Genomic DNA, 24,505 nt, shown 5'->3' on the forward strand with positions numbered 1-24,505 from the left:
CTGCTTAAGAATTCAGCTGTGGGAAACAGATAGTAAATCCAGAGTGACAGAATTTCCAGTGATGGCAAAGGTTTCTGACATCTAGTCCAGTACACAAAAACTACAGCAGTTCAAACCCATTTTACTTAACACTACCTTGACAGCCAGTGAAATTAAAGAATTTAGTCAAAAGCCCCTTAAAAAGAAACAAACACTTCACTTATGTATTGCTTTTTTGTAGTATAGAAAACATGCAGCATGACTAGCAGCAAACCAGTCTTTGCAGAATAGTAACAGAAGTGCTTATTTAATTGCTGCTTTAGAGTCCTGTTCTTTTTGCCTTAGCTCTAAAATATATTTGGATATAGCTCTAAATAAAGCTGAAAGGAGAAAGAAATCATCGGTTTTGATCTATAATGTGATGTACGTATAGCAGAAATACAATATACAGGCTTGCTGGGGTTTTTTAATCACAAATTCAGGGGACCATGTCAGGGCAAGCAGCTGCATGGGGTACTGGCAGAGCAGCACACATTACAGCTCTGCACCCTGAGTCCTCTCCACGCTCTGCTACCCAAGAGATGGCACCAGTGTGAACATCGTGCAGCCCAAGCTCAGCTGCTTATTTGTGATGCAGATCAATGTGGGGGCTCTGCCTTACTGACTCGGATTATGAAGTGAGAAAGCACTTTCCCCTGGTCACAGACGTGTAAGTGATGGTCTTGGGGCAACACAACAGCCCGGGTGAGTGCGTTTCACAAAACGCTAGCAGGAAGGAGATGGCCCCATAAAGGCACCTGGGGTATCGGCATTATCCTTTTTCCATCAGAATGGGTAAAAGAAACAAAAAGTCTCTATCATCCAAACACTGAACTGCAGAATGTAAAATGTCACATAAATTACAGCTTTATTACCAATCCAGAAGAACCCATAACTGTATGATTTCAATACCAACAGCTCTAAAATAGACTCAGTTCAATATTTCACTTTCATTTCAGAGGCCAGGCACAAAAAATTTTCCTCACCCATTCAGGCTGATGTCCAGAATCCCATCAGCCCAAACACACGGGACTAACGAGCTATTTCTACCCTGACAAACTAGTCACAAACTTTATTCCTGACGAGCTGTTCCATGCACACCAACACCCCCATCCCCTCATCGCATCAGTGTCTGCTCAGCATCAGCAGGCTGGTGAGAAAGGGCTTGCTGAAATAAATTATTACTGCTACAAACCAGAGATGGAGTTGCAGAAGGAAATCATTTAGAGCAGCCTCTGTCGCACCCTCTCCTGCACAGAGGGGCTCCCCTTGTGCAGCACCAATCCTGCTGAGGAAAAGCTGCTATGAGAATAGCAAGCAAGCGATCCTTCCTCTTTCCCTAGGAGACATCGTAGCAGAAAGCAAGCGAGTATCAGACCCAAACACAGCTCCAGGAATGGGGGGGGGGGGGGGGGGGGGGGCGGGTAGAGGGTGCTAAGCCCAAAGGGGTATGGAAAGGCACAACCTCGTAGAGGTGAGCCTCTCCAAGGACAGCCAGTTCCTCACCATGCCTAGCATGGGACTGGCCAACGAGGGAGAAACCTGGGACCAGGGGCTACACACTTCACTTACACCTCTGTTACTACACCAAAACCTGGCACAACCGGGGCTAGGCGCTTCATTTGCACCTCCATTACTACATTGCCTCTTTGGCAAAAGGGGTATAGCAAGTAGGAAAGCCTTGACCTAAGATCTGCAAATATTGATGATGTTCTTAATTTAAATCTTGCTAATATAAACAGCTTAATGCAAGGAAAACCAGGATTTCTGAAGCATCTCCAGGTAAAGCCGCTCAGTAACTGGGGGTGCAAGACTCTGCAGGGATGCTATAATTATCCAAAACAAAGCACTGAAAGCCAGAGAAGCTCAAAACTACCATTAAGCAGAAAAGCATGCATGTAAACACAAGGAAATACAAATTAATTGGCTTTTCACTGTCACAGATGCTGGGGCTTCCATCTCTTTAAGAGTCAGAGCAAACATATGCATCGCCTACTCTAACATATTTACTTTTAAATTTAAACTCCTCAGTTACTGTCAGGCAATGACAGTATCAAACTTTAATGGCAGTTTATTCTAATTGTGGTTCATCTCTGAAAAATGCTTTAATCACAGGGCTGTGGTTTTACATAGTTTATCTTCCTAATTCTCCTTTGTTATATATATAAATGAATACACATATATGTAATACAAACACAGACATATCCCCCCTTTTCAACCATTGCTTTTTGTCCCATTCCTCTGGTTACCAGTGGGGATGAGGAAGCAAAATGCCAAGCAAGACCTACAGCTCCTCCTGCGGTAAGAGCAGCCACCCCACCCCGAACCCAGCAGCACACTGGCATATGTCAGGGGGCCTTTGAGTGAACGGGTCCTGCCTGGCCTGAATACCCACAGCCCATCAGTTCCTCCTCTCCTCTGGTTTCCAACACCCTGATAACCCCCACCATGAACTGGGAGAGCAGGCACCATCCAAAAGATACACAGAATTAGCACTTTGCCCCTTGCTTTGTGTTCTCCTGCCACATGCAAGCACCTACTTGGAAAGGAGAACCACCACCCCTGCTCTAAAGGGTGGCTGCTCTAGGACCCCCTGCCCTGAGCTCAGAGCACAGACTCACATAGGACCCCAGCCCGCTCTCTGGCCACGGGGACATGGAGCCACTGTGCCCCTTCCCGGCACTTTGGGAACGCCAGCTCTCCTTAGTGTCTGCGGGAGACAGGAGCAAGACAAATGAAATCCGGCACCACAGCAGCAAGACCAAGTATTTACAAACATATCTGCTGAGATACTCCAGGAACAGGAAAATGGTGGGACAGGTTTAAACGAAAACCGTCAGCATTGCAGCATCCGCATGATTTCCCGTGGGCCTGGCGGGTTGCTTGACAGTAAGTGGGTTTTCACTCAAGGAGCATCTTTGCAGTGCTGTTTGTGCTTCTGTCCTGTGTAAGTTTTGGGTAAAATGTGTTTATAAACAGTTTCAGAAAGCATGTTTAAGGGATTCGAAGTTAAAAGTGGTGCTGAGACTGTTTTGTTGGAAAGTGAATTTTCAAACAAAACTCAGATCTCCGTTCCCTGGCTGCTTTCCGAATGGAGGATGAGCCTCATGCAGCTCTCTTTAGTTTGAGCTTCCGTTCTCCAAGTTCTGAAGGATAACTGAACAGCTCTGTGTGAACAAATCCAAAACTCAGGAGTAATACACCATTAGAAAACATGCTTTTGTAAGAGATTCTGCTCTGCGTTACCTGGTGGAGGCACAGATTATTTTAAGTGGCCTGTGCAGCTTTGATTCTGTCGTAGAGACTAAAACATGATATGGAGACTTATTTTTAGGTCCTATTCCTGTTTCTTGGATTTCTCCCTCTCCTTATTATTCAGCTTCCTGTGGCAGTGAGATAATACATGTATCCAGACTAGTAAGATTATTTTAGACTATTTTTGGTCACTTTACACATTTTAAAGAATGCAAAAAGCACTGGTTGACAGCTGTTAGGGACTTGAATGTTATTGTAAAGCAGCTGTTTTCATTTATAGGAAAAGTATTAGTCTTTCTCCAAGCTGAACAGAATACTAAGTTAATAACTCACTCCAACCTATGGAAAATACAGGTCATGTCTGAGAAATGTTGGCAGAAGGTATTGTTTATAACAATTAAACTTGCATAGCATTTTGTTCTTAAAAGGACTGAGTATTTCTGGTCCACGGACGTTTGCAGTTTGAAGCAGCTATTAAATAACCATCAGTAGCATGTTCACCCCGCAAAGAATTCCTCCTTAAAATCAGACAAGATTAATCAGACAAGGCTTCTCTGTTCACAAGAAATTCCAAATGAAGAGAGGCTGACATGGACCAGAAACAGGCGGGATCATTCTAACATTTCAGCCTTTTACACTGTTTAGTTTTGTCTCTAATTTCCTTCAAAGCACATTCGGTTTTCGTATACTGACATCAATGCCTAATTTGTTTGAAAACAAAGTCTCTGTACACATTCCCTCTGCATTCTTATTTACTTTATATTAGTATTAATAGTGCGTTCAGTCAATCTCTGGAGGCAAAGGCAACTGGCATCCCACAGAATGTATTTGTTGAAGAGCAAAGGGAATGAGATAGCTCAAAGGCGAGGAAGATAACTTTCAAGTGTTTATGTCGTTCCTGCACATATTTGACTTGAGAATCACCATGGCATCAAGATACACAAAGTATCAAGAATGAAGTCATCATCTTTCTTATGTTCTTAACATTGTAAGCCATGCAAGCATATTTTATAGAAAATATTGAATGCGGGCTTTAGTGCAGATATAAAAAGCCTGATAAGATCAACTTGCCTGCTGCACATTGTGGGATGCTGTCAGACTCAGGCTCAGCCGTGCTGTGGTGTCTGAACATAAGGCACTCTGCACTTCATCTGTGCTTCCCTTGGTCCAACTGAAAGTCTTCCTAAAAAGTAGGATTTAAAATGTACATCTATACCATAACCTAAATTCCTAGGCTGAGCAACATGTAAGTCTTGGCAAAAGTAAGGCTGGTAGAAATACACACCGGCTTGACTGTATAGGAAAATCATTCAGTGGTAAAGCAAATCAAGTTATACTGACTATGGTATTTTACAGTTACACAACATGATCTGTGTGACCTACAAAACTTCCTCTGGGAAGCGTGGGATTCAAAAGCATGTCTAATATCTACCTTTTTTGGAAGTTAATATTAAAGCCTCTCACTGATTTCTAGGGAGGAAAATTATACCAAGGACTAAACCACCCAAATCTCACCTTCTAAAAAAGCTTTTCAAGACTCCCTTATTACATCCGTCCACAACCCAGACAGCACCATGTCTGGCATTTCCCCTGATACACTCAGGAAGAACAAGAAGTTCTTATGTTCATGATTCCAAGCATGTGACTCTCTTTCCGTAGATCTGCCACACTGCAGACCAGTTTTATATTTAAACCATCAGCTGCTGGAGTGCTCACACTGTTCCTCAAAGAGATCCTGAAAGATCCTCAAAAAACATCCTCAAAGAGATCTGGACATAGCAATTCTTAAACTATTTGTGGATATCAGGCTCTCCACAGGGCCTTTATCCCAGCACCTCAGCAATGACCAGGCCAATGTCAGCTTCCCCCTCTTTGCTGCCATGGCCAGGATATTGCCGCATCCTTAGCCTCTTTCTCTCCCACTCTGGCTATGCTGAGAAAACACTCTTGGCATGAGAGATGTCCCCGAGCCTCCCTCAAGGTGGTCTGCTGCTGGATTAGACCAGTGTCCTCTGGGAGCTCATTCCACAACCAGGAGTGTTTCATTTCCAGCTCTCATGTAAAATATGCATGTGCAATACATGCTGCTGAGCACGCAATAGGTTAAACAAATGGATGATAAAGTATTCTACTTAGTTATTTTTCATTACCATAAGAAAACATCAATTACATTTTCTATTTTATGAGTGTACACAAGGGAATTCATTACAATAACAGAGAGGTTATATGACTGTTTCTGCTGCGTCTTTCCCAAGCAAAAAGAACAGTTAGTTTTTAAAGACAATGAAACCAGCGCAGAGAAAAGGAAGGCACACCAGCATATCTGCATAGATGGTTCCTATCCTGATTTATCCAGCCTGACTCCAACTAATTAAACATCTGCCTCAGCAATTTCCTCTGCAGATCTATCTCCTCCAGTATGTAGAACTGACTGGTTCTAACAGGCTTTTCCCTAACTTCAGCCATTCCCATGTACCTCTTGCAGCTGGTTATTAGGGCATGTGGTAAGAGATGACTCAGTATTCTCATGAATCCCCTGCTGCTGCTGCTTGTGGTGGGACAGGTCAACATAATATCTAACTAGAGAGAGAATCATAGAATCATAGAATAGTTAGGGTTGGAAAGGACCATAAGATCATCAATTTCTAACCCCCCTGCCAGGGGCAGGGACACCTCGCAGTAAACCATGTCACCCAAGGCTCTGTCCAACCTGGCCCTGAACACTGCCAAGGACGGAGCATTCACAACTTCCCTGGGCAACCCATTCCAGTGCCTCACCACCCTAACAGGAAAGAACTTCTTCCTTATATCCAATCTAAACTTTTCTTGTTTAAGTTTGAACCCATCACCCCTTGTCCTATCACTACAGTCCCTAATGAAAAGTCCATCCCCAGCATCCCTATTGGCCCCCCTTCAGATACAGGAAGACTGCTATGAAGTCTCCAAATATAATTTCCTTTAATTTCATGCAGCTTTAAACAGAAGTCAAAAACGGAAAGGCTGACAAGGTCATCAACTCACAGAGGTGACTGAGGAGGATGGATTTTTAGGGACCTGCAACTCAAGTGCTTGTTGGAAAACCTCCTTGTGACCTGCAGACTACTGCCTGGATAAAATAATTAGACAAAACTCGCCTAGTATTTCAACCGTAGTCATGCTGGAACATACCCTTCCTGACCACACAACTGAAGTTCTTCAATGTCTTCCTCACCCCAAACAGCCAACCAAGGTTTGCATTTCCCTACAAACATAGGACCAATTTGAAAACTGTCATGTAAGTCAGTGGTGAAAATCGGTCACAAAGCAATTTCTTATACAAGTACCTGAACACAGCATAAGCTGTAAATGTAATGAATTCATTTGCCCTGTGAAGACTGGTCTGGAGGCACACTGAAAATGCGCAGGAAGGTTTGTAGGCATTTCTGTTTTATTCAACTACTAAGAAAGCCCTAAATAAACATGTTAGCTCTATTTTTGGTTAGTTCTTTTTAAAAACCAGAACAATCAACTTGAAAGGAAGCTTTGCTGAAGGAGAAGAAACCCTTTTCCTAAATTATGTCTTATCTTTTATTCAGAACTTTGACATGCTAATCCACTGCTTAATAATGACTTGAACTCCAACAGTGCAGGACTGTACGGTGCTAATAGTCTGATCTTAAATTCCATTTATCTGTGCATCTCCCAGTCAAAGTAACAGGCATATCCATCCCAATATGAGGAATCTGACAGTGGATGAAAAGCAATGCCCAAATCTTTTTCCACTCCTGTCCCAGCCTCCCCATGCCCACTGTGGTGGCATCCTGAGTTTTAACCATCCTTTAGCCCAGGCAGCATTTCCATGCACCCTGCTGATGGCAGCAGAAGGGGGCTGCGAAAGGCTGGATTCAGATCCAAAGGGAAGCGCAAGCAAGAGGATCCCTCTGTGCAGACAGCTGCGATTTCTGCTGTTTTAATGATAGACAAGACCCTCCCCATCCCCAGCCCTCCAAAGTCTGCAATCTGATGAATCACAGTTTGCGTAAGGGGAGTAATTGTGAATAAGGGGTGTTTTGCATGAAAAAGTTCAATCTGTGATTTACCAATTTAATACATAAATACCTAAACTGAGAAGTCCCTTCACCCATGTGACAGTCTTACATGACAACAAAGCATTATGAGTCCTCACCAACATTTAAACTACAACAATAATAAAACATTTCACTTATGAAATTCGGTAATATGGGAATTCAAGCAGAAACCTTTCACTCTTCTTGCAGTGACTCCGATTCATGAAGCTTACAATTGCAGGTCCTAATTCTGGGTGCAGCTGTACATGAGCTTAAACTGAAATCTGCAAGCAACACCCACTATTTCAAGGAATCCAGTTACAAGAGCAAATATACCTACAAGTAAGCAGTATGTTCTTAGTTGTGACTTCTGCTGTGGTTATATCCACAGCAGGGATGACAGTCAGATCTCAAAGAGGTGAGATGTCACACGGATAATTTATAAAAGGTAAATCTGTACCACAGAATCATAGAGTGGTTTGGAAGGGACCTTAAAGATCATTTTGTTCCAACCTCAAATGATTTCTGATTTAATTAAAAAAGCCCCAAATGATATATACGTGCTTATATACCCTGTTACTACAAAGGCTTCTGAGCAGGAGTGCCAAAACAGTAGAAACAAATTAAGTATTAGCTGAAGCAGTAAATGACAGGTCCATTCCACTTCTAAACTACTGAGCAGAAGTAACAAAATAAAAGCAAAAACAAACGTCAAATGGACAAAGAGTAAAACATCTGTTACACAAAGGAGGAAAGTAGCTTAAAGACTGAGCTAAGTGAAGCCTTTAGCCACCTCCCTTCAGGGAAGGGAAATCTGACCCCAGGAAATAAATAAAAGTCACCCAAAAAAGTGAACAAAAGAGGTGTTTGAAAAAACCAGAACACCATTCATCGCAGCTAACGACTTGTTCATTATGAGTGATGATGGATAAAGACTTCTCACGCTGAGATGAAATCAAGATTTATATGCATTGTTTCCTCTCCCAACTTGTGGGAAGATCATCATCATTTAATTCTATCTCTGCGGCCAGTGATGGGCATCCAGAGAGCTGGTTATCAAACGGCGCAGTCAGCTGGCAAAAGCCGAAACGTGCAGTTGGCACATCTGGACCGAGCCGCCACAGCCGAGGGTGAACAATGACTCCTGGCCAGTGGCCAAATTGCTGCAGACGCTGGCGGGTCTCATCCACAACACCCGACCAGCAGCTCTCTTCTCCACCCCCCCTTTCTTTCCTTTCCTTTTTTTTCCTTTACGAGAATCAGATTTTCATTGCTTCATTCAATTGCTCTCCTCTGCCATTTTTTACAGCTCTTATCGTTCCCTTGGAATATGGCCTTGAGACAGCTCATCCGTGTCCTTCACTGTGTTATCTCTTCTAACTTTTATTAAAACTTCAGCTCTCATCTGAAGATAGCTAATTAAATCCATGACAGATTATATACTCGTTTAAAAACTGCGCCGAGCTACTTCTTCTAAGGAGACCAGGGTTTATTTTCTTTTCCCATAGTTAAAACTAAGGGTATATAAGGAGGTTTCATTCATTTACAAAGACAAGATCCTTATCTTTCCCTAGTATACAGATAGGTTTATATTAAAGTTCCTTTGTTGCGTGACAAGACTCAATGCAATTTCTCACAGTAATTATTTCTTGTTGCTGGAAAGATCTCTCAGCCTTATACTTTTGAAATATATATACACTAACATATATGTGAATGCACATTTACACCCTGGAAAAGCATTGCTCTAAAATACAAATGCAAGCACAGTAAATTTTCTTTTTTAAAACACTGGAAAGTCTTATCTATAATAATTTTGACATTACAGAAAGTAAATTTTTCTCTTTCTCTACAAGTAATGAGGAATCCTTTAAATTATTTAAAATCGTACTAAGCATCATTTGCTTACATAAATTAAAAGCATACACAAATTCCATCACAGACTGGTCTTACTGTACTTCCACCCATCATCTCAAACTACCGCTAGCTGGACTTGAATGCAAATGGCTTTGTTATCATAAATAAATATTTGCAGTAATGGATATACTGCTCTGCAGCAAACATTATGCAGCTCCTCCACTGTCTGCATTTTGCCAGCATCTAGAACACAAACCCGGGCACAGAACTGCTTCAGAGAGGTGCTGAAAAATCACAATACCCACTGAAAACACCTGAGCATCTTTCACAACCATTAGAAAGATACATAAAATATGCTCATGGAAAAACACCCTGCCCTCTAGAAGATAGGATAAATAACCCACCTGAGCCTCTCTGTGATCCCTTCCTTCTCTTTAAGGCCTTTTGTAAGATATCCTTCATGGTGACCTTCATACTGTCCACCTGAATAAGTGAGAATCCATGAGCAGCATTTCTGCAAGACAGATGCACATGCATTTTTACAAAATCATCATCATCAGGCAGCTCACTGCAATTTTCATTAGTTTCAAGCAAAGGATTTGTTAGGCACAACAATTCCCAAAGTTGTGCGATAGAAGTGTGTTAAAAGGAGAAACTAAGCAAAGTCCCTTAGAAAGGCAGAGGCAGAAGTGGAGGAAATGGGCTGAGATTCAAGGTGTGTAGGGATTTTCATAATTTATCTTTATTTTTGATCATTTTGTGCTCATCATTAAAAAAGAAAAATGAGCAAATGCACCTGCAGAGCTCCTCAGCTCCTCATTATTAAGTACCTGTTAGGCATTCCTCAGTGCATACAAGAGAAACAGTTTGCAATGTCATTGTCATACAAGTCCCGATGGCAGACGTGACAAATCATTAAGAAGTGGAAAAACAACACTCAGAGAAGTAACAGCAGCTCTGCAGCACTATTAATGCACAGCATTATTGCAAACTAAGTAATGTGCTTTCTTTGGACTTTTTGTGTACATCACAGAACAAACCCCTGGCCATTGCCTGCAGGAGAGTCCATACCTTGGGGAAACATGGCCAATGGCACAGGAATGGCTATGGATGATACCACCAGGCAAACACCAAAAGTGGCATCACTGGGGAAGTGGAGAAGGTGACAATATAATAGAAGAGACACTGGATTAATATATCAGTAAATTTTGCCCCTTAGACCTTGCAGTCAATCTCTGCTCATGTCAGTAGATGTCACTGCAGACAGTTAGCAGGGCTGTTTGAGTGCTGCTAGGCACCCACAGGGAGAGATTTGCACTGCATGGAAAAAACCTGGTTTGCAAAGCTATTTAGACAGGAGGAGGAGCTTTGTATCTGGCAACGAGGAATTTTAATCAGGGAGTAGAGCTCTGTATGAATATCACAGCTGGAATATTTTTTAAAAGCAACTGGCAGTCAAAAGCAATCCAAGCAACACAATAACATCATTAAAAACACGAGCATATTACATGTCACTTTAAGACACAAACACTGGGAATACAAGTTGGAGTTCAGCTGTGGCATCCTCAGCCCATTCTGTGACACAGCTTAGATGAATAAATGACATCTCCAAGCCCTCACCATACATTAACACGTCTCCTGGCCCCTAGCTGCAGGGCATACATGGCGGCCAGTGAGCTCCCTGACATGGGCACATGCTGGCCACCACCTTGCTGTCCTGCAGTTCACTTGTGCTGTTCTCATGGATAGCAGAACCACAGGCACACACTGCCACATTCTACCCTGCTCCCAGGGCAGAGGTACCTTATCTACCCCGCTAAGATTTCCAACTCAACATCATCTGCCCAGTGGCTGGAGCACGCAGAAGAGATGGTCAAGAAACCCACAGGGTGGTCATTTATGCATTACAAATAAAGCCTGCCATGCTGTGATTATTGTATCAGATGGGTCTGTTTTCAGAGCACCCCCAGCTCCTTGGGCAGCTCACCTCCAGGCTCCTCACACCCCATGGCAGACAGTCCCACAAGCTAGCATAAAACAGTGCCTTCCTTCTCATCAGTTGTGAGCGAGACTCATCTGAATTTCATTCTCAATTCCCTTTGTTCTTGGCAAAATAAAACTGTCCCAAAGCCCCAAATTTATGTTCTCTAGACCATTTAATATTTATAACTCTATCTTACTTGTCTTCAAACCAAGTATTCCAGCCTTTTCATGCATCTACTTTTTCCCTCTCTATTTCTGCCATGTGTTTCATAGAGAATGCGCAGAACTGAGCCCACTGCTCCACATGAGGGAGTACCATCCGTGCCTGCAGTGGTGAGATTACCATCCTCAACAGCCCAGCATCTCAGGGGGTTTGACTAATGCCATAAAGTGAGCAGAGACCTTCCTCAGCTCTCCAGTGATGAGCAAACCTTCCCTTAAGCTGCCTTGGAGCCAGATAACGTGCACGAGCACTGCACAATGTCCTTCTGTTACCCTGCAGTTGCCTGGGCATCCACCTCACTTCCCCAAATCACTACAGCACTAGCCCAAACTGACCTGCTGAGGACATTTTAAAGTGAAAAAACTCTTAAACAGCCAGACTATAGTTATGAAAAGAAACTACCGTTGTGCTTTGATTTAAGTAAGATGACATTTGTCAACGAAGCGCTACAAGAAAAGCCTTATACACTGACCCAACCACCAGAATGACTGGTTCAAAAGACATTTGGTACCTTCAGGTAACTTGTAAACTGCTCTGCAATACAGAAAGGTTTCCAGAGAACTGCAACCAAAATACAGGGAAATAAAATACAGGGCCTGCAGCTGACACCACGACTAGCCCCACTTCGTGCCCGATGGTGACCAACCACAGCTGACCCAGCTCCAGATACCAACGTGTATCTGGAACCTCCCATAAATGGAAGATTGTCTTTTGGTTCCTGACACTTCGGCTGCTAAAGAGCACACGCTGCTGTTGATCCCGTTCATGTTGCAGGCCATCCCAACTTGGTCGATCCTGTCTATTGAGAGGCTGGCCTGAGAACTGTCAGACTAATTTTCCTGACACTCTATTACTAACTCATGCCTGAGCCTCGGCCATTCTTTGCCTCAGAAGCTGGATCTCATCCCAGAACAATCTTTAAAAGTTTACTTTACTGATCAAAGCAAAATAAGAAAAACCTCTGTGTTTTACTATATTTAGTGTGCTATCCAGTAAGCGAGACCTTGGCAAGAGCACTGAAATGTAAAGCGCACCCCACATTCGTAAACTTTTGGATATTTGCTCTGGAGCAGAGCCAGAGGATCTGAAATGCCCGTCTCCATTCAGACACACGATTCTCCCTCCCTTTGCTCTGGCTCACCAGGCATGCAGCTCTGGTTTTCTCTAACAATACACTACAGAACCTCAATAACGACATTTTAGCACTCAGTAAACTCACAAATCTGAGCCAAGGGTGGATTTAAGCCCAGACCAAAGGGATTCTGCCGTCATCCTGGGGTCAGGCCAAGGTGTCAGAGGCTGTTTCCTGTGCCGCCGCGGAGGAGAAGCCCTGCACCGTTTCCTATCAAACAGACAGGGAGTCTTGGAGCCACCCTCCACACTGGATCACCTCAAACCTCATCAATCTACCATGACCAGCCTTCACATGGAAACAGCACAGTGAGGCTCTTGTGGAAGCAATACATCCCCACCTCACCTAGGCAGCCTCCCAGCTACACTCTGCATCGATAATGGGCATGAACTGTCCCCACTCAACCTCACTCCAGCATTCCTTCATTACGATTATGAATGGCATGTTTCCATTCCATTCCTTTATTACAATTATGAATGGCAAGTTTTAGCTTACCCTGCTAATGTGTGATACCTTTATTATAAGTTAACACCCTAGGAAACGGGACAGACAAGCAGAGGCTATTCAATCAATTAAAACTGCTGCTTACAGATTGGAAGCAAAGAAATTCCTTAGCTTGTATTTTCTGTCATTTTGCAAAAACATACCTGGGTGACAAGGTTAAATCAAGCAAAGGAAATCCCTGGCACTTATCATCCACAGGCATTACTGATAAATTGTGCAGTGGAGGAATAAAGGATTACCTTCTGTATTTTTTCATTACACTTTTCTTTTGTTACAGAATACATAAATCCATTGTGGCACAATGTAATATGTATCATCGTGCTACACCTGTGGACGTTTCATAACGGCTGCCATGTCTGTGCAGTCAGGAATGATAAGTGAACCACCCGTGAATGTTAATGATAGTGATCATTCTGCGGTAACTTGGCTTTCCATCTTCTTTTACAGCCTCGGCGCTGGAGCCAGGGTGGCAAGGTTCAGAACAGGAAAAAGAAAACAACACAAGAGGCAAGAGCTTCGGTGGGCTGACACCGGGGTGCTGCCCTGGGGGGGAAAGTGCTCATAGGGGGCATGGAAACAGCAGTGTCCTCTCCATGGGCTCTATTTGTGTGACAAAATAAAAGCCTAATGCTGAAAGGACAAAAGGCTTCTGTTCTGAACTGGGAAACAAACTTTTCCAAAAGCTGCCTTTCCAATCTGGAGCAGTTTTCTTAGCTTTTAACTGTTTTTTAACACTGAAATGGAATTTATAGCCCTTAAAACTTGCTGCAAAAGATGCCTGGCATGGTTGAAAGTGCCTGGGGATGACTAATAACGATTTCCACTTGATCAGCACGAAGTCAAAGTTAAGACTAAAAATGCCAGTTGATGCAATGTACTTAACTTATGCTGGGTAATTTCTAAGATAAAGTGCACAGTGATATTAACCACAGTAACTAAGCCAGCCAAAGTTTTTATCCTGAACCTAAATGATCTTGCTTTAGTGCATCTCAGGTTAGCCTTGGATAACTTTATGTGCTTTAACTGGCTGTGTTTTGACATTGCTGGAAGCTATCATTAGATATCTAGAAGCCCACTTCCTGCTCCAACTCGTTCCTTGGGGTCCTTCCTACCTTCTGAACTTTGGTACCTACATAACCTTCTGAAATTTGTATTTCATAACTATTCTAGAATGTACTTTGTAGATTACCTACACCCATGAAAAAACTGATAATGGGCCTTTTGGGGAGTGCTTCTGTCATCTAAGTGAAAAAACACACTTCGAAGCTTTGTATTGAACTTGTAGATGTACGATGAAAGCCTGGTGTTTTAAAACTCTTTCAACCCTAATCTATCAAGTATAGCAAAAGTGCTGCTTTGAAAAATACATATATAACAGTCAAGGCAACATAAACACAATATCAAACCAGAAAAAACACAGCAGAAGAACTGTATGCCAAATTTCATCCGTGTGCCAACTGGCAGCTGAACCACAACTCCTAGAAACACCATTAGATCGAGTATGTCAAGTTGTGATAAAATTTCCAAGAGCAAAAGCCCTAATGATAGTATAGATTTATTTTAAGCTACCTTGCTCAGAGTCTTTCAGGTATTACTTCATCATCTCAAGGAGTCTGCATTTACATGAATGCGGTGCTTTGTTTGACTCCTCCTGACAAATCCTTCTCAACATCAAAGAGGGCTGTTTGCGAGTGCCATGTTTGACATTGGACAAAGTATTGCTTTCCACAACAGACAGTTTCCAAAAACATAACTCGCTAGACTAATGGGCAGTTAGAAGCCAGAATGACTGCCCTCCGTCTTCTCCTTGTGTAACTTTGCCAGAGTCCTTGGAACTTGCCAAATTCGGTCATGCCTGCTTAGCTTGCTCGACTGATTGTGCCAGAAAAGAAAATAAGACACAGATGTATTTGAGCTCTTTGAGATGCCAGTAAGAGAGACAGCTAATGGCTTCATTTCGACCCTCCCCTACCAGCTGGGCACAGGTGGGGGGATAATGAGGTCCCTCTCCCTAATCAAACTCAATTATTTACTACTCTATATAGCCACAAAGACATTCACATTCAGCTCAGAATATAAAATACACTGTGGGCTACTTCTAACCACCACCACTGGGTATTTATAACCAACTCAAGTGGCTAAGAGTTTGCCTTGGCAGGAGTTTAAGTGTATAAAGTTCTGCAAACTGTTTCTGCTCAAACATGTCCTGCTGAAACGGGGTCCCTGGCGGGGTTCCATAACTGTCAGCTCGGTAACTGCACAACATCGGGAAATATATCCAATATGCAGGATGGTGAGATCTGAAATCAAACACCATGTTTCACCATGAAGCTTCTCAGAAGCATCAACCTTTTTCAACAGCGATTCACTATTAATAAACATTACGAGTCACGAGCCTGACACAGCAGCAGCTGAAATACTTCAGCATGAGGAGGTAAAAAAAGAGATGCAAAAGGGGAAGAAGATGTAGAATTTACAATGAATCCCTACAAAAATAGACAGCACACACATTTTAAACTCACAGTAGTAACAGTCCCTTGATCAAGTGATGATCAAGTATTCCTCTAATCTAGGGGACTCATTAAAAATTCTAATGTAAATCTAAATCTTTACAAATAACTATATGCACGGGAAGTACAAGCAATTTCAAATTAACATATGGACACAGAGAAAAAAACAACACCTATCAGAAAAGCACTGCTTCTTATGATGCAGTTCTCCTACTACTAATTGTCAGGACCTGCCAAGTTAGATGAAAGGTCCTCACGTGAGCACAGATTATGCTAAAGCAAAAGATTTCATATTTCGTCTGCAGGATTTGCAGCTGGACCTTAAACCTGATACAAGCACCAATTGGAGAACTGCAGTGCAGGCTAGGATCCTGCTGAGGAGTCTAGCCTCCACATGGGAACACTGATTTCACCTCCTCCAACCTGATGTCCAAAACCTGAGACCACATGTGCTCGCCGCAGTTAAATACTAATCCCTATTTATGCACTGCATACAGGCAATGGGGATGCAGGTAGGAGGCAGTTGAGAAAGAAAGGGGACCTTTTGCACATGAGATATCATCAACAAATGAGAATCTTCTAATGAATAGGCTTCTTAAATGGTCTACCTGCAGTGAACACTTGTTATTCTTTTTGATTGCATGGAATTAGAACAGGATTTTCTATACACCTGCTGGTGTTTTTCTGGGGATACTGAGCATGCAGGATTATCTTGAAGATAAAACAATCATAGGATCATAGAATTAAAAAAATCAAATCCATAGCCAAATCAAATCCACTGACTCTACAGAAATGCATGCACGTGAAAGAGATACTCCCTCTTTCAGATTAAACACCCAGCATTCTTTGGTCAGGTGGAAGTAACTAAATATTCTGCAATGCCACTGGCAAAAAAGCCCATTCCCTGGCTCAACTGTGCGACTGGAACCTGCACAAACCAAAAGTGGAGCTTGTGATACGACTGGCAGGATTGCTTCATTTCATTAGCAGCATGGCTGGAGCAAAATGAAGATTATGTGTTCAGACTTTGTGTGAATTCCAAGTATTTACTAGCAGGAGTGCAACAGTTCAATGTTCTCCACCAATCATATGCAGAAAGGCTGCTTCTCTTCTCTGCAGTTTCAGACTTGAAGGCTCACCCCAGGTGCTGCCACCAGCAGTTACTTTTCTACCTGCCTCAAGACAGAACACAGACCAGGGTACTGCCTGCAGAGAACCACGAATACACGTACCCCTGAACTGTGTTAAATTCACATGAAGAAAAGCAAAGAAGAAAATGACCCACTGCTGTTTCCCAGTGATGGAGAACATTTGCACCCATACTCACATGCGCACAAAGAGCGACTGTTTGGCTGCCAGGCCAGGGGAAGAGTACTTTTCAACCAGCGCCAGAGTGCTGAAGCCAAACTTGTGAATGGGCTCATTGGAATCCAAGGGTGGAAAATCTGTGTCAACCTCGCCGTCATCCTCAGCAATATGGAGACAGTAGGCATTGACGTTGTCGCTGAAACCAAGACAAGTGAAGTTTATTCAGGAGGGATGCTAGAAACCTAATTCAGTTCAGCCCATCCATACCAGTCACTAAAGGCTGCAGGTAACAAATCAGCAGACACGCCTGCTACAGGAGCAATACACTGAAAAGCCATCGATGGCATGTACGTAAACACGTCCCAAACATATCTTGCTATCATAACCGTGTGGGAATAGAACCCTCCTCCCAAACCTCAGTGTAAAGCACTGAGTCTTACTTCACAATTAACTGAATTGCAACCAAAATACTGACAGTGATTAAAATATACTGAAGTCTATAAAAGTTCCACAACTTCATAAAGCTGGAAGTAATAGTTCCCTATTTGTGATAATTTATTTACTTATATGCCCATTACATTGTAGAATTAAAGGCAACCAAGCAGTGTCTGATTTTTCATAGATCAAGTAACTGTGAAGAAGTTGATTAGTACAAAAGCTACCTCTGCTAAACATCTAAAAAGTCCAGTCACTTAAAAATTAGCATAGGCTGATAAGAAGAACTAAACAAGAGAGTTTTGAACAGACACACTGTGAAGAAAATAGGAAAGAAAAACCTAAGCCTCTTCCTTCCCACAGATCAAAGCCCATCAGGAAATAACTATTGACACCTTCCAAACAGGTATTAATCATATTTTCTTAACATTAAAATCTATTTCAAGTGTTACTATTTAAGTTATTGACCTGAAAATAAGTTTTCTTTCTTATCATAAATCTGCCAGCATTCAGTCATTTCCCACAACCATGAAGTATAGCCTGAACGATCACGTGGCAGTGTGTTTCTAAACTCTGCCGTTTAAATTTGGAGTTTTAATTGCGTGATTGATGCTTAAATTAATTAATTGCAAAGTGTATGCTAATTGTTTAATTGGTCGCTTGATCTATATAGATCATTTTTTGAATTAAATGAGTTGATTTACAAAGTTTATTGATTGGATGTGACAATGAATTATTATACTGACTACCTGATTTGCAATTCTCTCAATTAATTCACAAACCTTTGGTTGCAACTGTGCTTTATTGAGAGTGCTTAGTCCAGGTGATCGAGATCCACTTTGTTATGACTAAGACATTTATTATATAAAATGGGTACTAATGATGCATTACTATTACTATGAGCTGTAGATTTGCTATCACAAAGGTAATCCAGCAATGTTTGTCTCTGAATTTGGGAAATCCTGCAATATTACTAAAGAAATTTCTATGAGTCTCTGGACTGTTATGAAGAACTCGAACATTGCTGTAGAATTAATTGTTAACTTCTTCAAGAGTGCTATGGAACTTTCAGAGAAGCTGGTGAAAGGTAGTGCTGGGAGGAGAATTCAGCCAGCCCCAGGGAAAGCCCGCAGCCAGGAAGCTGCGTGGTTTGCAGTGTTGCCAGTCCTTTTAGGAACAAGCTCAATAAGGAGGATGTGAGTAATATAGGTACGGGTTGATCCTGCTTATGTAATGAGAAATGCCTGGCATAATTTTCGGGTCCTTCTCTTATTCTATTCAGATTTCTACAAATCGTAATCCCAGGATGGTTTGGGTTGGAAGGGACCTTAAAGCTCATCCAGCTCCAAGCCCTGCTATGGCCAGGGACACCTCCCACTAGACCAGGTTGCTCCAAGCCCCTATGTCCTTCCGGGCCTTGAGCACTGCCAGGGATGGGGCAGCCACAGCTTCTCTGGACACCCTGTGCCAGCGCCTCAGCACCCTCACAGGGAAGAGCTTTTGCCAAAGAGCTCATCTCAGTCTCCCTCTTTCAGTTTAAAGCCATTTCCCCTCACCCTGTCCCTACATACCCTTGTAAGAAGCCAGGGTGGTGTGCCTTACACCACTGATTTTCTAACTTACTCATCTGACAGACTTCTCTTATGTGCAGCCTGGTGAGCACTGTATAAATAAAGTTAACATTTTCATTTGGTACTTGATGCATTTGCATAATTCTCATTAAGGCTGGAGGAACATATAGACATGCAGGCAACAGAACACATTCAGTGAGTCTCAAAGCAATCCAAGTGCCAAAAAAAGGTAGTGGTGACAACTTATCTTCCACCAATTATACTGACAATATTCAATATCCATTAAATTAAAGGTGTTACCAATGTCTTCAACCCTGGACTGGGTTCCTGAACATTAACACAGATTAAGCCACAATCTGTTGTAAAACCAATCCCAATGGATAAAACTGCTCAGCATTTTGAACCTCCATCAGGATGAGATCAAAGTCCTGAACGTTAGACTTCAAATTACAAGGTTCAAAGACTTGAGAACCTGAGTTTGCTTGGACAGAATGTAAATCTCAGCAACTGACAGATGTGAAAGCATTCTTAACTTCTAGAAATAGGAAGTTGATTTGAGTTTTGCATCTCACTGTTTATTATTCCTAGAAAGAGATTTCAGTTATTTTTTGCAGGCGGAATCATTACAGCACATCTGTCAGGGGTTGGCAAGAGAAGGGTCCACTGGGTCATGGCCAAAGTTCAGGCGTAAGAGGACAGGAACATGGTTGCTAACACTGTCAGTGGTTCCTCATATCAAGACACTGAATAGAGACAAATATAACACAATTACAATTTAAAAAGCAACCTAACTGAATACAAAATGTTCTCAAAGCTGTCAGTTAGTACTCACTCTCTTCAGACTCTTACATCTACCTTTGAGAGAAAAGAATTAGGCAGTAATATATTCTTCTAAAGACAAAGGGGTTGTTCCTCTTAATTACAAAGTCTACAACCTCCTCATCATTCTCAAGCTGTGTTACTAATAGGTGTATGTGTCATTCTGCATGCGTTGTGTATCAGATTCAAAGCACTCTGTGTATTCTAGTGCAGTATCACAATGATCCCCATTTTATCTTTTTATACTCTGAACTGACTAAACCAGGAGCAAACGGCAAATGCAGGATGTGTAACCTGCACGAGCTCTCCTTATTTGGCAATGATGAGAGTCAGTTTACAGTTAAGTCAGCCCTTGCTACAGGGCTGGCAGTCAGCAATGCTAAAAAAGGGTGAAGGAGACACGAGAAATAAGTAGGAACTACACAAGAAAATGAACTTGGAATCTTGAGGCTCTGCCCCTTCCTCTGAGCATTTGTACTCAGACTCTCAATTGCTGCTGTTAGGCTGTTTGCAGGAACATTATGCCTCCATTATTTATATTATTATTTCTGTCCTGAGATTTGATTACAGGAAACAGCCTCCTTGGTCAGGAGCGCTCTTTGACACATCATAACATTTTATCCTTTGAGGCAGGCAGTGAAATTCATCTCATTCCACTGCTGGCTTTTGCTGTGGGCAACCATGTTTCGTGGAATACCTCTACTCCATTGAGGTGCGCTGTGTTCCTGGAAAATACACGTGTCCTAAGAGTGACGTTAGTGGTGGTGTACTCATAAAGAAATACACTGATCACACACAAAGGACACTCTTTTGACCTTATGATGTAATGAACGGAAATTAAGGAAACGGCACCATCTGCAAATGATTTTATATTTCTTCTCCGGTGTAAAAAAAAAAGACAAATCCAAGTGAAGTGTTTAACCTCTGAAACATCTCATATGTGTGCTGGGAAGAGCTAAAGGAAATCCAATATCCAAGGCAACAATATCCATGAAACTGTTTTCAAGTGGGGCTGCTTTTCTGTGTTGTATCTACTAGACAGAAACCAACTAACCCTCGAGAAGGGCAGCACAAGCCACCTCTCAGCACCTCTCTTTCTCCTGTACAACTGAGCTACAACAGGAGAGATTACCAAGCCCTCAACCACTTCTGAAAAATGCTGAAAGAGAAAACTTAAATTCAGTGCCAAAAGGAAAAAATAAAGTTAATCTAATAACTTTAACAGGAACAATAAAGTGAAAATTGGCTCATATAGAAAAAAACCCAAACAAACCAGTTAACACCTTCTTTGCACCATGAAAGTCACCCACTAGTATCAGTGACCCACTAGTAACAGTGCTATAATAAACTATTTTAAGTCCTTAATTTATTTTCTATGACCCAGCAAAACCTGAAGTGCTTTACAGAACTGTTTTAAAACTGAAGTTGCTCAGATGAGTGGCTCTGAAGTACCTGTTTTATGTACTTCATGTCAACTACCATCATAAAGCAACAACTCTTACTGAACAACACTAGTTCCCCAGCACAGCAAATCTCATCCATTATTTAGGCACAGAAATCTTTGGGGTAGAATTCTTTCACAATGCAGATGTAAGTAAAGATAATCTAAGATATTGAAAAACCTGAATTAAAGAATGTAATTTTATTCTTCATTTTTGAAGAAAACTGGTATTTATTTTGTTTTTAGGGTTCTTATTTGTGTATTTTAGTGATACCTCCAGGATAACCTAGAAAGAAAAGCACCATTAGCCCCTGTATCTGGCAAGTCCTAGAAAACCAGAAATATTTTAACATGTGTATAATGAATTAAAGTCATTCTGTCAGCAAAGCGACAGCTGAAAGCAAGTAAGTAATGCTGAAGCGGTATGACAGAATTCTGGCTCGCTTTCAGGCAGACTCACTATGGCTAAAATCCCCTCCATGGGACAGTACTGACAGTACTTCCAAGATACAGTCACCCAGTACAGTGACTCCTCTTCTCTATGAATCTGGAGGAGGAGCTGATACCATGCAGATAAACCAGTCAGAATCTGGGTACCTTCTCTCAGAACAAACAAGAGAGGGAGTTACAGATGGGTTCCGGATTCTGACATCTTTGCCATTAAGAATGCTACCAAAAAATAGATGGGACATAAAATGAAAAATGTGTCCATGACACCAAAAGATACAAGATTTATACTATTTTTACACACAGCATTTTGAAATTATGATTCATTTACAGATCCATGGTTTCATATGCTTATCATTATACAGCACCCAGTAGTTTAATTGAAAGAGAAATGGATATAGATGCATGTTTGCTGCTCAAAAGGAAATACTGATGAATGTGTAGGTGGCTTCTCCAAGATTTATCTATGAAAACATTGACATGGAAATCCATTTCATCATGCAAAAAGGCTGCAGAGGAGAAAATTAGAGATCAAGAGGTAGTAAAGAAAGAACATTACTTCAGTTTTGGTTCCCGTCCCTCACTTGTATATTGCCAGCATATTAGTCCAATCAGGTCATGCACCTTGGCATTCGCTATCGTCACAACTGTCATGGGCTGTAGTTTGTCTTGGCTTGTGTGCAGTGGGAGGTAGACATCAATTTTTTTGGTTGCCGTTGTACCAACATGACCCTGTCGAGAAAATATATTTCATTAGAATGTATTACCAAAAACTACGCACGACAGAGCTAACACAAAACGTGGTGAGGGTGGAATTCTTTTCAATAGAAAGATTAAAATACTCTGCTGCAACTCGGAACTGGATAAAGCTTGAATGTTCAAATCCCAATTATTTTATTGCTTTTTAATGCATCTGTAAAAAGGATAGGAAATATTTGGCAGTGATTTCACAGATTTCCACAGAGTTGGAACTTCACTGCAAGAACCCATGTGCCTGCAGGATCCAAAAAACTTCAAAAATGGGTTTTCCATCAGTGTTTACAACTGGCCAGTAACTATCTACACTCAGAGCGTAGGCCACAGCCTGACAGACACCACAGGCTGCTCATCCAGGGATACCAAACCAGGGAACACAACCTAAACAGAAAGCTACGGCAAAAAATGAATGTCAAGCACACATGGAGGCTAAGACAACATTTAAAAACAAACCTTAGGCTTGAGCTTGGTTTGCCAAGAGAAGCACAAAATCACACATACAACTGAGCCATTAAAGTATCCTGAACTATCTGAAAACAACTAAGAAGGATTAACTGATATTGGCTTTTATTGGAATTTACTGTATTGAAAAAATCTATTTGGCACTGCGGAGATGAACAATTAAATAAACCATAAAGCTCAGCAACATAAAGATCTGTAAAGTTTGCATTGCAAGAAGAAAATGTTTAATCTACCACAGACAGGACTGCATTTTTAAAGCAGTAATCTTTTAAACAGACAAAAGGCTGTATGTCCTGACCCCCTCTGCAAAGCACCCCTGATGTAACTATATATCTCTATCTATCTCTATACGTATATGGGCCTTGAGAGAAGAAAGTATTACTTGAATTAATCACCCAGAATTCTAAGTAACAGAATAAAAGGATTCAATACTATAAATCTATAATGAGAGTATAAAACAGGGAGTTAAATGCCATGTGCTAATTTCAATATATTGTTAAAAACCATTTGATCCTTCGGTGTGATTATAAATTAGAGAAATAATAGAAATTTAAAGATTAAAGTTATTCATACTGGCATAGCTAAAAGTATTATTAAAATCCATCCAAATATAACAAATTTGTTTTTTCTCAGAAAGCATTTTTATAGTGCAGATACCTTAAGAATATGGGAAGAGGAGGCAAGAAGAAATTGGTTTTACTCATTTAAAAGGAAATGCTAGATTTGTACCAGAATACAGGACACTCCACCTTGTTTGGATAAACCTTAAGTGTGAGCTAGCGCGCCTGGGACCCTCTGAGATACCACCTTGACCTCCCCTCACTAAGGAAACCATTAACACAGCAGAACTACAGCTGCTAAAACAAGACGGTGGTTTGTGTTTGTTTCTTTTCCTCTCCTCTTCCTTTCCTACTTCCAGGATTTATTTTAAGGATAATGAAGCTGGTATCAGGTAATGAATCACCAGTCTCAAAGCGTACCCGTCCTTGCCCAGGTGCAAACATTAACAAAGGTAATATACAAAGACACACAAGGCTGTGAGCATCGCCTACAGTATGGGCATGACTGAGGTACCAGCATGAAGGGAGACCTGTGGTTTCAAGTACCTTTGCATTCGCATGGATAAATGGCAGTTATCAAGGAAATTAATGCAGCTCCTTGGCATGCCAAGTTAGTTACACGTTTAAATCCAAGGATGGCAGAATCGTAACTAATGCTTAGTCGTGGTAATGGGAAACTCCAAGAAAAATTGACAACCAGATGTGAGAGTTGATGCCAAGGTTACAACTGACACACACAGCATCAAAGCAGAGAAAGAACAAGCGAGCCAAAACCTGTAACTAATAACCAAAAAGACCAGATGACTCCATTAGCCACTACTACAAGTACAGACTGTTTTATAAGCTCAGGATCAATAAACACATGTATTAATAAAATAAACACGTTCTGGGGACCCTGATCTTACGGCTGCCACAAATAAGATGGTGACTTGCCTCAGTCTAGCTGTCACACCACTCCTCTCTTCTATGCCCTACACAGTGCTGATGCTTTGTGTTTGGTGGTTTTGAAATAAACTTGTCTTTGTTCTTCTCTATCTCTCAATCTCCTCTACCTCCTCCACTCTATTTTTTCCAACTTGTTTGTCTAAACTCCCTCCATTACTGATATTCAAACATATATGAACACCAAGACGATGAGTGGCTTAAACCAGGGGTAATGTGTGCATGGATGAGGATTCCAA

General features: G+C 41.6%; 1 protein-coding gene across 5 annotated transcripts in view; it reads right to left on the reverse strand.

Annotated features, from left to right (window-relative positions):
• MAPKAP1 (MAPK associated protein 1) overlaps nt 1–24,505 on the reverse strand; it is a 97,947-nt gene that overhangs the window by 33,871 nt on the left and 39,571 nt on the right. For 4 of the 5 annotated variants that reach the window (XM_065695887.1, XM_065695886.1, XM_065695885.1 and 1 more), the window contains 3 exons: nt 22,106–22,278; nt 16,853–17,029; nt 9,578–9,687 (listed from right to left, as the gene is read on the reverse strand). In XM_065695887.1, coding sequence (XP_065551959.1) covers nt 9,578–9,687; nt 16,853–17,029; nt 22,106–22,278 — 460 coding nt within the window. Of the gene's footprint in view, nt 1–4,349; nt 4,457–9,577; nt 9,688–16,852; nt 17,030–22,105; nt 22,279–24,505 lie in introns of those variants that run through there. The other variant, XM_065695890.1, reaches the window with a different exon arrangement.

This window comes from Lathamus discolor, chromosome 15, assembly GCF_037157495.1.
Source record: "Lathamus discolor isolate bLatDis1 chromosome 15, bLatDis1.hap1, whole genome shotgun sequence".
Lineage (NCBI taxonomy): Eukaryota > Metazoa > Chordata > Aves > Psittaciformes > Psittacidae > Lathamus > Lathamus discolor.